Source organism: Zonotrichia albicollis, chromosome 1 (genome assembly GCF_047830755.1).
Source record: "Zonotrichia albicollis isolate bZonAlb1 chromosome 1, bZonAlb1.hap1, whole genome shotgun sequence".
Classification (NCBI taxonomy): Eukaryota; Metazoa; Chordata; class Aves; order Passeriformes; family Passerellidae; genus Zonotrichia; species Zonotrichia albicollis.
The window spans coordinates 1,899,787-1,917,489 of NC_133819.1; the positions used below are offsets into that span (position 1 = coordinate 1,899,787).

The following is a 17,703-nucleotide window of genomic DNA, read 5'->3' on the forward strand; positions in this document are numbered from 1 at the left end:
TTTTTTGACGTAGAATAGCCCATTTATATTGGTGATGGCAAGGTGAAAGCTTCGCTGTTTTAAATCACAAGCAGATAAAAATTCTGGCTATTTTAGTGCTGTTATGATTATTATTATTATATAACATCTGTCTATGATTTAACTGTAAAGCTAATGGAGAGTGCCCAAAAATCACATTTCTGTGATTTTATATTCTCCAGGAACACAAGGTCCCATGTCTTATTCAGGGTGTGACAGATTCCCAGGAGGTCCCTGGCCATGTATTCACTTTCTGTGCTTTGCTCAGCTTCCCAAACCCAACCAGTGACATTTTCAGCCCAACACAATAGCAGGCTGGCTCCTCTTGGTGGGTGAAATTAAACATTATTAGATGATGCTGTAAAGGGTGAAGTCCGCTTTGAAATTGTGGTCAGGATAATTTTCTTCCATTTTTAACCTCTAGGACTCATTTCTCCATATCAGGCTGATCACCAGCTCATAGACTTTTCCCAGCCATGCTGGCAATGCACAACATAAGGAGGAAATTTGGTTTTTTCCACTTTTTCTGCTCTGATTATTTTGATTGTCTCTGATTAGGATTGCAAGATTTAAGGGAATGTCTCAGAACACAGCTTTTAGTGAACGAGCAAGTTGTGATAGGACGGGGGGATGGTTTTAAGGTGGAGAGGGAATGGTTGGGTGGGATTTTGGGAAGGAATTCTTGGCTGGGAGGGTGGAGAGGGTGCCCAGAGAAGCTGGGGCTGCCCCTGGATCCCTGGAAGTGCCCAAGGCCAGGTTGGATGGGATTTGGAGCAACTGGGACAGTGGAAGGCGTCCCTGCCATGGCAGAGGGGTTGAAACCTGACTTTGAGGTCCCTTCCAACCCAAACCCCTCTGTGGTTCCGTGGTTCTGTGATAACTTTTCACTGTTTCCAAGGGCCATAAAAAACCCTGCATGACAAAGTTCTGCGTCTTTATCTGCCAGGCCAGCAGATGTGTTCATGGCAGGTGGAGCTGCTGGAAAGGGAGCTGCAGCTCAGTTTTTGGGGTTCCTGCTTTGGTTGGGTCAGGCAGGGGATATTTTGGATTTCCCATCTTTAGGAGCTGAGCTCCCTCAGCAGTGTCCTCACGTGCACTCCCCCAATGATGGAGGCATTTCAGACAAGTGTTCAATATATTTAACTCCCTTTTCTGCTTGGGATTTATACAAGAGCTCCAACTATAATCAGAATATCTGTCATCCCCAGCTTATCTGCTGACTTAAAATTGCTTGTAAATCATCCAGCCTGTGTCTGGGGCTTTGCAATTTCCTTATTCCTCAGTTTCTAAATAGATCTGAAATTCCCTTAAAGTGTTTGGGATTAGAAAATGGGAAGATAATGGTGGCTCTCCATCTCACAGGTGGGCAGCTGGGGCAAAAGAGCTTTTTGAAAAGTCCTGTTTTGTAGGACTGAGCCCCTTCTCCCTCAGGGACCACAGATACAGCCTCCAAACCATGCTTCCTCTCATGAGCTATTTATAAAAAGTGGCTTTCATGCTGTGGGAACTGCATCAAAATTTTTCTGCTTCCCCAACTGGGTGGAACTGAAACCCATGGAAAAAAAAAAACAACAAAAAACCAAAACCACAACCGAAAAACAACAACCAAAAAAAACCCCCCCAAAAAAACCACCAAAAAACCCACAAAAAAAAAATTTAAAAAAAAATCACCACTGAAAAAAAAAAACCAAAAAGCCCCAAAAACCCAGATTGCCCAAGCCTGCTGCAGGGAGGTGAGCAGCTCCTCCAGCACCCAGACCCCCTCCCTTCTCCAAAGGGAGCCTGTAAAGCAAAAATTTCTGCAAGCCGAAAAATTGCTTAATTGCCTCAAATTGATTCCATGGTTTTATTAAGATATTTTCCCAGCTCTATTATGGTTAATTATTTGTATTACAGTAGACTCTGAGGCCCCAAGCAGAGATCAGGGCCCCATTGTGCTAAATAGTGTACAAGCACTTAATAACAGAACCATTCCTTGCCCCAGATAGCTTGCAATTATGTGGGGAGCTGTAGTGGAAACACACCACAGCTCATGTGAGCACCTTTTAGGAGAGGTTAACGTGGATTTTGGAAGGCAAGAGGGTCCCTCAGGAGAGCCTGTGCAGCCCCACTCTTCCTGCTGGGCTCCAGTGGGAAAACCTCAAAGGAGAATTTTGATGTTCAAACAGGAGATGAACTCCCCACCTGTATTAAGGCTTTGTGAGGGGAATCAAGAGGGGAGAAAAGTGCGGGAAACTGATCATGTTCCTGTGCTGCTTTCCCCTTCACCGTTGGTTTGTGCTCAGGATTGGGCTGAGGGAGGTTCGTGAGGGAGCTTGTTACCCTGGGGATTTCCAGCCCTGCCTTGCAGAGGCAGAGCTTTAGATAAATGCTGAGATCCAGCCTTGCAGGGACCCTGCTTCCTCCCAGCCCCAGTGAGGAAGTGGAGCAGAAATGCAGAAGGGGAGCCCTGTGTGTCTCCTTCTCCCACCCCACCCTGTGATGGTGTTCACAGGGATCTTAGGGTGAGGGAAGAATCAAGGATCTGACTCCATGTTTCAGAAGGCTGATTTATTATTTTATGATCTATATTACATTAAAACCATACTAAAAGAATAGAAGAAAATGTTTGATCAGAAGGCTGGCTAAGAATAGAATAGCAAAGAATAACAAAAGCTTCTGTCTCGGACAGAGCGTCTAAGCCAGCTGTGATTGGCCATTAATTAGAAACAACTGCATGAGACCAATCCCAGATGCACCTGTTGCATTCCACAGCAGCAGATAATCAATGTTTACATTTTGTTCCTGAGGCCTCCCAGCTTCTCAGGAGGAAAAATCCTAAGGAAAGGATTTTTCATAGAAGATGTCTGTGACACCACCCCACTCCAAACCTCTGTGGCTGCATCTCACCCATTATGGGAGATCTCATCTATGGAGGGGTCAGCACTGGGGGAGCTTTTCCACACCTTCAAGCAGGTGGGGAGAGTTTTGAGACCTCAAAGCCCTGCTGGAGGTGATGTTTGGGGCTGGGAGTGGGACAGGTTTGGGGTGAATGGGCCCCACCTAATTTCACCTTGGCTGCTTCCAGGGATGGGGCATCCAGCACCTCTTTGGACAACCTGCTCCAGTCCTTCACCACCCTCATCATAAAAAATCACTTTCTTGTGTCTGGATCCACATCTTTTTAGTTTAAAACATTGCCCCTGTTTAAGTTCAGCAGGCCAGAAAAGAGAAGCTGCTGGTTCAAGCAAGGACGTTGCTTGTACCCCAAGTGCTGTGCTGAGCTCCGGGTGAGCCTCAGGGACTGCACATCTCTGCATTGCCCACCTCTCCCCGGGGCTGAGAGGATGTGAAAAGCAGCAAACTGTAGCCCCCAAACCGGGGGAAAATCCAATTGTTTCCAAGCTCTAAGCTCAGGTCTCAAGCAGAGCAGGAACCTCTGGAGATAACGCCGTGTCTGTGTGTGTGTGTGTAAAACGGCCTCGCCGAATCCCCCAGCTTTAGCAGGGCTTTGAAAAAGATCTGGGTGGTGATTCAAAATCCAGGTTATGACCTGTGACCTTTGGATGAGAAATTGTTGCCATTTAGGATGTGTTAGGAGGTCCATCCTTTTCATCAAATGCGTGTTTCTTCTTGCTGCGGGAGGCAATCACACCGGTATATCATTAACTCGCAGAAAAGGAGGCTGTAAAAGAAGTTGATGGGGGACCTTAGCCCACACCCTGCTGGGGTCTGCTCGGAGCACAATATCCCAGCGACCATGAGATTAAGCTAAAGAGAAAAGTGAAAATGCTTTTCACGATTCACACGCCCTTTAGATTGTTTTATTAAACCATTTGAATAGGGATTTCCCTTTCGGCCGACAACGGGGCCCGGCCAATGCATAGTTCTAGGTTGCTATGACTTAGTTGGTGCTGGCTAATCACAAGTGAGGGCAAATTTCATATAAAATATCTCGGCCCATTGTCAACCTAATGCGGCGTGACAGTGGCAGCACAAAGGGGGATTCATTCCCCCCAGCAGGTAATAAGGACGATTTGCCATACCAACCAGGCAGTCTCGAGGGGGGCTGTCAAATGCGATCAGAGCAGCGAAATGGAGCCTCGCATTCCATTCTCAGGTGGGCGAAGGAGATCCTTTTGTTCGACCATGTTGCTTCTGATAACAGAATACAATTATATCCTTTTTTTTTTTTTTTTTTTGCCTGTATCCTACTGACCGTTGGGGCTGTTTTTATAGCGGTTTTAGGGGCTTGCCTTCTTTTTCTTGCCTTGTTTATTTTTTTCCCAAAGCCAGGAGGGACCCCAATGATTCTTTAGCCTGGAGAATTTCACCCCAGTCCTTTTCCTCCTTCCCCTTTCATTAAGGACCCTGTCCAGGCACAATGAGCGCCCTGTATCTCTGCTAATCACCCCCAATTGGCACACACAGCTTCCTTTTGTCCGGAGCCTCCCGGGGATGTTGGGGAGACCAGGGGCAAATTCGGGGCGGATGGATTGGACCGTGCTGCTCTAGGAAGAAGGAATATTCAGGAGAAGGCATTCACGGGATGGAGGGAGGGGGGGATCAGAGCCTTTCACACATGACCAAGCCAACAGAAAGGCAGATAAAGCACTGAGCGGGGTAGGTAGGGAGACATACACGGCAATGATTAGATCAGCAGAGAGATAGGGCGATAGGGAGAGAGATAAGGGAGTGTTTGCTTTGCAGGTATCAGACTCGGGTTACTGATACCAGACCGTCCTGCTGATTTGCCTATCTCGGGGGTCTGGTTACCTGCGAGATCACCTGGGGTTGTTTTGACAGTGGCTAATTGGGGAGAGCATTCCACCCTGGGCTCACAGGCAGGGCAGCAGGGAGCACTGGCCCAGGATACCAGGCTTGCAGGCTGCCCTGGCCTTGGGCAAGCTGGCTCTGCCTGTTCCAGGTACAGCCTGAAAGGTTTGGGGGTGCAAAAAACATTTGGAAGTGCTAAAAAAGTTTGGAAGTGCGAGAAAGGTTTGAAGGTTTGAGTGCCACGCTGGAGGTTTCAGCTCTGTTGTGCAACCAGAGCCATGAGCAGCCAACAGGGAGAAAGTGAAAAGAACAAGAATGAGAAAGTGAAAAGAAAAAGAATGAGAGAAGACTCCCATCACTCAGATGTTTTGGGGAAACTTGGCCTTCAGGATTTTACAAGCTGAGCTAATCCAACCTCCTTCAATCCAGCATTGCCTCTTATCTGGATCACCTTCATGTTCCCTGGCAGGAATTGCCCATTTAATAATTTCCCTCCAATGAGCTGAATCACTGCTAATCTGATCAAATGTCTTTTTAGGGCCTTTCATCTTCCCAGGGATGTGTTGACACTAGCACAGCTGGTTCAGAGGAAACAAGAACTCAATCAAAACTCCGTTCAAAACACAGATGGGACCCAAACCTAACCTTTCCTTTCAGATATGCAAAAGTGTGGTTAACTTCTTGTTATTACGCATTTGCATAAGTCTTTGCATCTAGGGGCCTGATTTTTAAGTGGTTAAAGAAGCCAGGCAAAGCCTGGAGCTGGATTTTGATGAGAAACTGTGCAGAGCCAGCTGGGCACGGTGCTCTCTGTGAGGAAGGGGACAGGCTGTGGTGCCACAGAGGGCTGTGGGACAGCTCCTGGTTGGCATCACCTGCTGTGTCACTATAGGACACAAAAAACCACAAGCTCACACTGCTGTTCTCAAGGTGAAGAAAAAAGGGAAGGTTATTTTCTGACTTCAACATTTATGGTTTTCCAAAAGTGACAGCGGATTGGAGGGTGACAGTGCCACCTCTCCAATGACACTGGTTAAACTAACAGACCATCAACTTTCTCTTCTTCCATAAAGGAATGCAAAACAATGAGTTATTTACAGAAAGTATGTGAGAAAGTTTACTACAAGAATGTCAGCAGCAGAAAGTTTAGAAAATCTTAAAAAACCAAGGGAACAGTGCTGTGGGTGCTGCAGCTCTCCCAGAGCTGCAGCTGCTCCTTGGAGCCACCCCCACCCCATTCCAGGGACAGCCTCAGTTACCTGCAGCACCAAGGACTGCTGTTCTGGTGGAGTGGGCTTCCCTGGATTTGGAGATAATCCCATGTGGGAATGCTGCTGAAGAGGAGGGGATGTGACACAAGGCAATGGCAGCAGGAGCTTGGGGAATGGCTCCAAATCTTTCAGGCCAGTCTGTGGAACTGTGTGGAGATTGGAGCTGTGGATTCCCATCTCTGGAAATGCTCAGGGCTGGGCTGGATGGGGCTCTGAGTAACCTGGGCTAGTGGAAGGTGCCTACTAGGGGGTTGGAAAGAGACAATTGAGGTCCCTTCCCATCCAAACCATTCTGTGATCCTATAATTCTCTGATTGCAGTGTCACAAAGAGATCTTTGAGGAATGCAATTAGTGATCCTTCTGCATGCAAGGGATCCCAGGCAGCCATTTGGGCTCTGCTCCTGTTCAAAAGTTCCCAAGGTCCTCAGGATAAGATTGATGGGGTTTATATAACCCTGGGCACACCTTAGTACAGCACAGAGCTGCTCTGGAACATCCTGAGCTGCTGCCAAGATCTGTAACCAGATGGGGTGCTGGTTAGAAAGTCTCCATGTCATAAATAATGGAATAGTTTGGGTTGGAAGGGACATTTAAAGGTCCCCCAGTCCCACCCCTTTGCAATGAGGTGACCACAACTCAGCCCTGAGGCAGCTCCAGGTGTTGAGGTTCTTCTGGAAGGCTCCATGGATAAACAGTGATCCCAGCATCACTCATGGGGTGCCCAGGCATCATGCAGCACAGGCTGAGGAGAACATTCCTGCCCTTTTCCCCTCCCCTGTGGAATGCTGCAGGCTGAAAAGGTGCCCAAAGCTCAGGCTGGAGAGGGTAGGATGAGCTGTCTGCCCACTGCTCTGCAGATGGGGAAACTGAGGCAGAGTTTTGGAGTCACCCTTGTCCAGAGAGGCTCCCTTGGTGCAGTCACCAGGCTCTGATCTTCCCAAAGCCTCTGGAGGCTCCTCAGGGCTCCACAAGGGCTCCCTGGTGGGTCAGACAGAAAATCAGGGTCAGGGCATTTGGTGGTTTAGGCTTGGCAGTGACACCAAGGAAAGAAACAAAAGTTTAAAGACCTCAGGATCTCTTCCTTAAGCTTCCACTTAGGGAAGTGTTTTCCAGCACAACCAGGATGAACTGGACAGTGCTCATGCTGCAGAATTTGGGGATGTGCTCTGTGCAATGAGTCTCCCTCCCACCAGGAATTCTGATTCCTTTTAGAGTCCTCGTGCTGAGCACTTCCATCCTAATGGGTGGAAATCAAACAGCACATGTGGGACAAGGAGCCCCTTTTTAAGCAGTAAAGGGATAATTGAGGAGGTCTGAGGTGCTGCAGATGGTGAGCATGGGTCAAGGGAAATGGGAACTCTGGAAACAGAGGGAAGCTGAGGGCAGCTGGAGGCTGAGCCAGACTTATGTAAAACCTTTTGGTTGCTTTATCTGAGATGGGATCCTCTCTTGTACAATCCAGAGGAATGTGGGGAAGCTGAAGCTCAGCTGCCTCCGAGGCTCTCAGTGCCAATATTTGGTTTCCAACGTTCCCAGTGTTTTCCCCTTGAGCACTGCCAGGGTCCCAGCACCGTGACACCCCTGTGATCTTCCTCCTCCTCCTCCTCCCCTGTGATGGGAACAGAGCTTGTTGCCCTCCAGCACTTGGGCACAGCCTGTGGATGGATCTGTCAGCCAGCCTGTGCCAAGGAGTTCCCTGTTCTCTGCCTTCCCCTGGCGCTGGGCCAATATTTAATAGTTCTGATTGGCAAATGATTTCCTGCTTGGTGATCATTCAAAAAAAAAAAAAAAAAACTTTAGCATTCATTTTTCTTTTGCCCTACTATCACTCCTTTCCCTGGGGAGAAATATGTCCTGTGAAAATGTGAACCTTCATTTCTTAGTACGGTTTAGGTTGGAAGGAAGAGACCTTTAAAGTTCATCTAATCCAGCTCCCTTTCCAATAGATCAGCTTGCTCAAAGCCCCACTTAATTTCACCTTGGCTGCTTCCAGGGATGGGGCATCCACCACCTCTTTGGACAACCACCCTCATCACAAAAAATTACTTCCTTATGTCTGCATCCACATCTTTTTAGCTTAAAATCATTGCCTCTATTTTAGTTCTGCAGGGTCTACTGAAAAGTCTCTCCCCAATTTTCTTCCAAGCTCCTAAAGACCATTGTGAGGTGGGGGACACCATCCCCATATCCTGAACTCTCAGGTTTTGGCTTTCAGGGATCTGCTGGTCAGGGATGTGCTGATCTGCTGCAAGTTCAGCAGAGCCCAGCAGTGCTGGGGGACTGGGGTATCCTCTGCTGGAATCTGGGGCAGCCTGGGGTGCTCTGCTCCTCCTGCACGTGGATCCCAGGGCCAGCAGGCAATGCCATTTGTGTTGGCATAAGCCAGCAGTGATGCCTCCATGTGCTTTTGCAAATCCTGGGAGCTCTGACTCACCAGTCCCTCTGGATTTTGCTCCTGCTGTTCAGAAAGCAGCTGTGCCTGCAAGGCTGTCAGAGCCTAGAGAAACTCCTTCTCCCAAGGGCCACCAGCTCCTCAGCAATCAGCAGGCTCGTTCTGTATTAATCTTTTCTGGGATTCTTCTTTTTCATCCAAAGTGATGCAGCGTGGGCTTTCATTCAGAGCCTGCTGGTTTATCTTCATGGAGATGTTTCTGGGTGGATTCAAAGAGAGCACAGTGTGCTGAGAGCAGCTGGGTTGGTGATCTTTGCACTGCAGTCAAAACTCAAATTCACAGAATTCACAGAATTCAGAGAATCACAGAATGACCAGGTTGGAAGAGACCTTCAAGGTCATCGAGTCCAACCCAGCCCCAACAGCTCAACTCAGCCCTGGCACCCAGTGCCACATCCAGGCTTTGTTAAACACACCCAGGGATAGGGACTCCACCACCTCCCTGGGCAGCCATTCCAGAACTTTATCACTCTTTCTGTGAAAAACTTTTTCCTGATATCCAACCTGTATTTCCCTTGGTGCAGCTTGAGGCTGTGTGCTCTGGCTGTGTCAGTGCTGCTGCAGACAGAGCCCAGCCCCAGCTGAGCACAGGCACCTTTCAGGAGCTGCAGAGAGTGATGGGGGCAGCCCTGAGTCTCCTTTTCTCCAGGCTGAGCACCCCCAGCTCCCTCAGGGGCTCCTCACAGGGTTTGTGCTTCACCCCACCTCAGTTTAAGGCTGAGCTTCCAAAGCTCCTCACAAATTCCTCACCACCTTTCTCCACTGGGCAGCACCTTCCAATGCCTGGGATGCCAAAGGTGCAGGAGGACCACAGGAACCAGGAAAACTGAGCTGGGATTAGCCCTTTGTGTGTGTAAAAGGCTGGGTTGTGCTGCTCCAAATACCACAAACACCAGCTTGTTCCCAGCTTTATTTCCAGTTTCTGAGTTCTTAGGGTTTATTTTGTTTATTTGGTCGGGTTTTTTTCCATTTTAATCCAGAGTCAGTGTAGTATGTCAACTGTTGTGCAAATCTTAACTGGCAGCTGTGGGTTTCTATCCCCTGGAGCCAAGGATGGAATTGAAACCCTTTCTCACACTCTCTGTGTACCTAAGGAATCTGCCCAACCAGAAAGATGTTGGGAAGCCTTGGCACCTTCCAGCCTTCAAAGATGGGTGTCTCAAGAACATGGAGTTAGAGGTACTTTCTGGAGACTCTTAGCTTTGAAAAACACAGCTCAGAGGAGCCAGCACAGCTCCTCCCCACAGCCCTGCTAAACAGATAAACCATTTCCTCTATTTCACCCCATTTTTAGCAAAATGCCTCTCCTAAGGGCACTCCAGAGGTCTGTGGTGTCAGAAATTCAGGGCTCACAGCCACACATTCCCAATGTCTTTCCAATCATGGAATGGAGCAGGATCCTCTCCTCAAGAGCAGACATGGCTGGGAAGACTTTCCTTCATTGTCTGGGAAATTTCTGTTCTTTTCCATGTTGTTTATACATTATCCAGCCCAAAAGGCACTCACTGCTTCACTCCAAGAACTCTGTTTCAAAAATGAAAGATTTAGGGTTTCAAGAATGGAGAATGGCTCAATGTTGCTTTATAGATGTGATCAAAAGGGATTTCCAGAGCAAAATAAACCATTCTATTCACCCTGCTGCATCACCACAGTCCATCTTGCCACATATCTGAGACACCTACCTGACCTGGGGTTAATCATTTCATCATTCAGGGAAAGACTCAGGGAAAATAACTCACTGTCTGGGCAGAAGAACACATGAGAGCCGTTTCCACATATCAGACAGCTGAGATATTCATGCAGTTATTCATTTGCCTTCCTCATCCCACAATCTGAGAACCCTCTGCTGGGCTCCAATCCCTTCTCCTTACAATTCTGAAGACATCACTGAGTTTAGCATTGCAGGCTCCTGGGGAGATAAGCAGGATTGTCCTCAGGTGTACAGATAAGGAAGGAGAAGCACAGAGCGACTGAAGGGTTTGCCCAAAGTCACACAAAACAGCCCTGTCACAGCAGAAAAGCAAATCTTGGGTCACATCATCCTCAGGCCTCTGATTGTCAAAATTTTACTGCTTAGCCAAGTGGTTTTGCATGTCAGGATGGGTTTGGTGCTGGGATAAGTGGTCAGAAAGTTCTGTGCAGAATATTCAGGGGACGTTCATTTTCTCAGATTTCAGTTTGGGCTTCTTAGAAACCCTTTCCAGAGGGAGAGAGCTCTGCTTTAGTGGACACCCCTAAGGCCCTCTGTAAGTCACTTTTTCACTGATATTCAGTACCTCAAGAATGGAGAGGGAATTGTGGAGAAGCAGCAGATATCCAAATCTGCGCCCTGCAGGGAAACTCAGGGAATCGAACGAGCTGAAGGCAGAGTTTTGGTGACCAAAATTAAGTGGTTAAAATGCTCTGAAGTCAACATCCCCATGAGGAATTGGTCCCTGCTCACCTCCTTCTTCCAGGTGACTTTCCAGAAGCTCTCCAAGCCCCAACCACCTCCTGCCACCAGAACCACCCAGAGAGGGACCAGGCCTGACAAACACCGGGCACTTTCCTGCTATCTTGGCCAAATCTCCTGCATTTTTATATGGCACCTTAATAACCCCTCATTTCCATCACAAGTGCATGCTTTCCTCCTGCTTATCTCCATCTCCACGCTGCTCCTGCTCCATTCCTGCAGCCGCGCCGCCCCCGGCTGCATCCCGGGGATGTTTTTGGGATGCTCGGGGGAAGGCAGGACATGTCCCATGGCTTTTGGGAGGTGGCAGGACGTGACTCACACCATGGCACGGCTCCATCTGCGTCAATATTGAACCCGCTGCCTTCACTTAGGGGGGTAGGAGATGTTAAAGCCAGTGCCCTAATTTCATGGAGTCATTAAGGGACCTGGCTGCGACTTTCCCAAGAGACAAAACTCCTCAGCTCGGTGCCCCGGGGCCAGAGCTGAGCTCCTTGGCCCTGCCTGCCTGCATTCCCCAGGTGGTTACCATCAGATACAAGGCGATTTGCTTCCTGTTGTGTGGCTCTTAAGTGGTGGCTGCATTTCAAAAGCAGGGGAGTGATTGAGTCTTGTCCCAGGCTGTAAAAGGCACCCGGCGCTTTCTGGGAAGAGCAGAGCTCGCTGTAATTGGTGCTTCTTAAGGAAAATCCCATCAATGCCCTCCTGGCTAAAAACCGTGCAGAGTTTAGGGGATGGACCTGAGATTTAGGTTTTGGTCTCTACAGACAAAACTGTCTGCCTGGAATTGCTTGGTTGTGGCCAAGTCCTGGCAAACATGGGAGTTCTCCAGGCTGCGCTGCCTGAAGCTCCCTGGGGTTTGAGCTCTGCACCTGGACAGAATCATTGGATTGTAGAATCCTTAAGGCTGGAAAAGACCAGCAAGGTCACTGAGCCCAGACATGAACCCAGCACTGCCGCAGAATCCCGTGTCTCCAAGTGCCACATCCTTTAAATCCCTCCAGGTGACTCCACCACTGCCCTGGGCCTGACAACCCTTTCAGTGAAGAAATTTTCCCTAATATCCAACCAAAATATCCAATTTTCCCTAAAATTTCCCAAATTTTCCTTCTTGGCACAGCCTGAGGCCGTTCCCTCTGCTCCTATCCCTGTTCTGTGGGAGCAGAGCCTCCTGTCAGGAGCTGTGCAGAGCCACAAGGTCCCCCCTGAGCCTCCTTTTCTTCAGGCTGAGCCCCTTCCCAGCTCCCTCAGTCCCTCCTGGTGCTCCATTCCCTTCCCTGGACACTCTCCATCCCCTCGATATCTTTCTGAAGTGAGGGCAATGCCCAGGGAAACACCACTGAGCTGATGGCTTCTGCTGAATCCAAACCAAGGACTCCCAAGCCAAGGCCACTCCTGTCATCCCCACACAGGAGAAGTTTTCCTGCACAAACACCACTTTTTTTTTTTTTTTTGTCCAAGCTTGGCAAGGCACAGGAGGTTTGCAAGCATCATTTCAGCACCTACAGCTCCTTCCCAGGCCTGGATCAGATCTCTCCTGGCAGAGGAAAGGGTGATTCCCAGGAGATGAGAGCTGGCCTGACCAAGGAAATTTAGGGAAGCACATCATCCTAGTCTCTGAATTGGAGATACCTGGGTTTGATGGATGGGCCTCCTGGTCGGTCAGGAATTACCTGTATGCTGGCACTGCAGTGGTGCTCCTTGGGGCTTGGGGCTGGCACTGCTTGTTGGTGACAAGGACAGTGGGATCCAGGGCACTCAGGAGGTTTGCTGGTGACACCAGGCTGAGAGAAGGGATGGAGATGTGGCTCTGTGCAAACCTCATGAAGCTCAAGCCCAAGTGCAAGGACCTGTGTTGGAAAATCCCAGCTCTACAGAGAAAAGGCAACTGAGAGGCCTTTTAAAAGAGTTTATTCCATTATCAGTCTCAATGAAGAGTGAGACAGATGAAAAACTGAACGCCAATCTATCAGAAGCCAACCTATTTCCTTGTTACCTTAAAAATATTACCTTACAAATATATATATTATATATATTTATTAATATATATATTATATATTTATTAATATATATATATATTGCCAGCCTATTAGCTTTTGCCAGGCAATGCTGCTAATACTTCTAACACCAATCACCTATTATTTTAATCACATATAATCACCTATTATTTTACCCCACGTGGTCTTGCTACAATGCATCTTTCACAGTTCTAATTCTCTAAAATATCTGGTCTTTTTTCAAGGCCATCTTCTGAAACTGGTTTTTAGAGATTTAGAGGTTATCATGGCATCCACCCCTCACCTCACCTCCTTGGCTTTTGTGAGGAGCCTTTCATTCTTCAGAGACCCCAAAGCTGGTCAGAAATGTTCATGGAGACCTCATATGAAGCGCTGCAACCCCAAAATTTGGTTTCTGGATCCCACCTGGACTTAGGCAAGTGTAAGATGCAGAATGCCCATTCCTGTGTGAACGGGGCTCTCCTGTCCATGCTCCAAGCTGAGATTTCACAATCAAGAAGTGCATGGTCATCATTTGCAGGATGCTGGCATCCTCCAGCATGGCCAGATGCTGAACAAGGGTTTTTCAAAATCACACTGGCGACCTCAGGGTTCCTGCATTTTCCTTTTTTTTTTCTTTTGGTTGTAGCCCTCGGTGAGTTAATAACCTCCCCAAGTGGCCTGGCAAACATGTTCCAGGACATTGCTCATCCCTTCAGCCTGTAAGGTCATGCACATATTGGGATTTGCATATTGTTGTGTTTGGTAGCCTTCCCAAAGCAAAGCTTGAGCTCTTGCTTAAGCCTAAAATCCAGCCAGGACTGCCCCACAGTCGTGATTGCTCCCCAAAAACATGTTGAGCTTTTTGGCTTGGTGCATTAAACTTTCTTCACATTAGCAAAGCCCGGAAGCATCTGGAAGGCAAAGATTAAGCCAAAGTGCCCAGGGAAAGCTCAGATCAGCAAAATATGGTGCAGGGAAGGTTTGAGTGGTTTTTGAGCAGTCAGATGATATAAAATTCAGTAGAAGCTTTGGTGAAGTTGCATCGACTGAAAATGTGACCTTGTGACTTTATGGATCCATTAATATTTCAATGTCTCAGTGGAATAATATAAAAAGTGTCAGGAAGAACACAGTTTATAGGATAACTGGTCTGTAAGCACAAGGTGAGTGGGGAATAATACAGGAGGTTCAGGGAGGCCTGTTATCAGAATCATTGTGCCTGCTTAGAATTGCCCCAAGGGTTTGAGAGCAGCCCTGTTCATGGTAAAAATCCCGTTTTTACCCTGCTGGTGTTTTCTGAGGTGTGGTGTTGAACTGTGGGGTCATTTCTTGTGAGTGAATAAATCAAAAACTGGGAAGAGAAAGAGAAATAAATTTGATATCTTGGAGTGCTCCCCACTTGCAAAGCAGTTTGAAAAGTTTGGTTTTCATTTTCATACATCCAGGAAAGCCCTTCCTGCTCCCCTTCCCTGCCCAACTCTCCCTGGCATGGAAGGCTGTGAGGGAAGTTCTCCACAAAGACTAAAACTCCTCAGTCCTTGGCCAAGACATCTTCTGGTGATTCTGGTGGGATCGTTCTGCTGATCTCACCCTCCAGCCTGAGCCTGTGGGCACCAGGGAAAGCCCATTTCCCTCATTTCCCTCATTTCCAGTCCCCTTGGCAGGGACCTTGATCAGGCAAGGGAGGAGAACTTGGGGCAGGTGTAAGGTGCATTTTGAGTGCTGTCACTGAGTAAAACACTCAGCCTTGGGGAAAAGAGATGGAGGGAGGGGACAAGGCTTGGTTCACATCCTGAGGACTGAGGATGTGACAATCCTGGCATTTTCCTACCTTCCAGCCACCAGCACCTCTCCCTGTCAAGGAAGAGGAGCTTTACCTGGTGCTGGTCCCAGGTTGTTGTTAAGTGTAAACCTGCATTTTTAATTTTTTTGGGAACATACCCAAATTCTGAAGCAAAGCCCACAGCTCAGGGTCTGGCTATGTGGTGCATTGGCTGCACAGTACCAGATAGAATATTCCCCTGAAATTCAGATTTGCACAGCTGTCTGTGCTGCCATGACCCTCTCCAAAGACCTGAGGATGACCCCAGTCAGAACTTTTTGGCTGACCTCAGTGGCCTTGGATCAAGCCTGGTCCTGTCTGTGCAGAAACTCATTTCCTAGCAAAAAAAAAGTCTTTGGAGTAGGTCCAAGCCAGACCACAGGGAAGAGGAGGATTCCCTGGCCTTCTGCCATGCCCTCCAGAGAAAGTGTTCACAGCACTGACCAAATCCATCCTTCGCTGGCCCTTCCTTGTTGTGGTGTTGTGAGGGTCCCCAGGACGAGGTGAGAGATGAGAATTGACTCTAAAGTTCTTAGAAGGCCTGATATTATATTATATTATATTATATTATATTATATTATATTATATTATATTATATTATATTATATTATATTATATTACATTACATTACATTACATACATTACATTACATTACATTATATTATATTATATTATATTATATTATATTATATTCATTACATTACATTACACTACATTACAACATTATATGATATGATTGATATGATATGATATATACTAATACTACACTAAAGAAAGAGAAAGGAGACATCAGAAGGCTAGAAAAGAATGAATTATAAAAACCCATGACAGACCAGAGAATCTGACACAGCTGGACTTGGATTGGTTACTAAGTAAAAACAATTAACATGTTTGAATAAACAACTCTCCAAATCACATTCCAGAGGAGCAAAACATGGGGAAGCTGAGGCTACTCATCTTGCCAGGAGAAGAAATCCTGGCGAAGGGATTTTCCATACAATATCCTGGTGACATTTCCTCCCTCTCAACAGCCACCAGGGAGTCGGCCTTCGTCCACGCCATCGCCTCCGCCGGGGTGGCTTTCGCTGTCACCAGGTCCTGTGCCGAGGGCTCGGCCACCATCTGCGGGTGTGACACGCGCCACAAGGGCTCTCCTGGCGAGGGCTGGAAGTGGGGAGGCTGCAGTGAGGACGTGGAGTTCGGCAGCATGGTGTCCCGGGAGTTCGCGGACGCGCGGGAGAACCGGCCTGACGCGCGCTCGGCCATGAACCGGCACAACAACGAGGCTGGAAGGACGGTAAGGGCGTTTCATCTCCTCCTTTCCTGCTGGTGTTTTCTTACCTGAGAGGATGAGTGGTGGGAGGGGATTAAGGGGGCTCAAAAGGCCTAAATCTGGGCAAATTTCACAAAATTGGTAATACCTGTCTGTGATAGTTCTAGATCAATGTCCTTGGTCTGTGAAGGCTCCACATGAATTCACCCACACACATGTAAACACCTGCCTTGGAGTCATCTGTCCAGATCTCTTTTATAGAGGATGGATCAAGGCAGGTGTAGGATGGGATTTCATCCCAATTTAGGAGGATATCTACCCCCAGAAGATGGGATTTCAACCCATCTTTTGAAGATATCTACCCCCAGAAGTTGTGGATGCCCATTCCTGGAAGTACCCAAGGCCAGGTTGGACAGGGCCAGCAGAAGGTGTCCCTGCCCATTCCAGGGTGGTTGGAACTGAGCGATTTTTAAGGTCCCTTCCAACCTAAATCATTCTGTGATTCCACTATTAGAGTTATTAACCCTTATTCCATTATTAGAGTTATTAATAATGTCCTAATTGTGGCTGTTCCTTTCCACTGACTGTGGGGCACCTGAAGTTTGAGTGCAATTGTCCATTCCCCTTCTCTGCAGCCTTGAGGGAGGAGAAGAGCCAGGAGAGCTTTTCCCACAACCCATCTTCTCAACCCTGTTCTATTTCCCAGGAAATATTTAAACAAAATTAGAGGCAATAGAACTCTGGTGCCTCCTGATTAAACTTGGATCATGCCCTGAAGCTGTTTTTACTTCAAACAATCTTGGAACAAAACATGTAGGGGAAAGGAGGCACAAAATCTGCCTTAATACACAGTGAATCTTTTCCCTAGGTGGAATAATCCCAAAAGGGGGATATTCCTTTTATTTTTTTTTTTCTCATCTCAAGAATAGCCCATAAATCCAGAAGAATGCAATTTGTGGGAAACAATTTGTAGAACTGAACCACAAAGTCTTTTCTAACAGAGATTATGCCACAGCTTCTGTGAGATAAGGGGGAACAGGTTAATGTGGTCTTGTCCCCACAGCAGAAGGTCTTGCACATATCCAGGAGGACATTTGTGCAGTGAGCTCTACCAAAGCCACAGGTCCTCAGGCAGGCTGAGGTTTCCTGAGGGCTCCTGAAGTGGATGCTGTGAATTCCCAGTGGTGTTATCCCACCCCACACCACAGCAGAGCTGTTGGAATACAACTTCTGACAGGGAAATACCACCAGAAACCAAAATTGTCTGCAATGGAGACGACCACAAGCAATGATGTGGTTTTTTCCAGCTCTGGCCTAAATTATCCCAGGAACCACCAGGGATGGGGCAGTTACTGGGATATGTAGTGGGAAAAAGAGGGCTGGGGAGAAGCTCTGGAAAGGAGGGATTTCCTTTAAAGTGAGAATTTGTTTTAAAGTGAGAATCCTTGGAAAAAACCAAACATGTGGTGGTGTTTGTGGGTCCTCAGGATGAGGGAAGAGATGGGAATCTCGACTTCATGTTTCAGACGGCTGATTTATTATTTTATGATACATATTGTATTAAAAGAAAATTATATATTAAAACTACACTAAAGAAAGAGAAAGAAGACATCAGAAGGCTAGAAAGGAATGAATAATAAAATCTTGTGAGTGACCAGA

At 47.5% G+C, this 17,703-nt stretch overlaps 1 protein-coding gene across 1 annotated transcript in view; it reads left to right on the forward strand.

Annotated features, from left to right (window-relative positions):
- The window catches only part of WNT3A (Wnt family member 3A), a 49,787-nt gene that overhangs the window by 22,195 nt on the left and 9,889 nt on the right, over positions 1 to 17,703 (forward strand). The window contains exon 2 of the mRNA XM_026798350.2: positions 15,803 to 16,068. Within this exon, the coding sequence (XP_026654151.2) occupies positions 15,803 to 16,068 (266 nt within the window). The remainder of the gene's footprint in view (positions 1 to 15,802; positions 16,069 to 17,703) is intronic.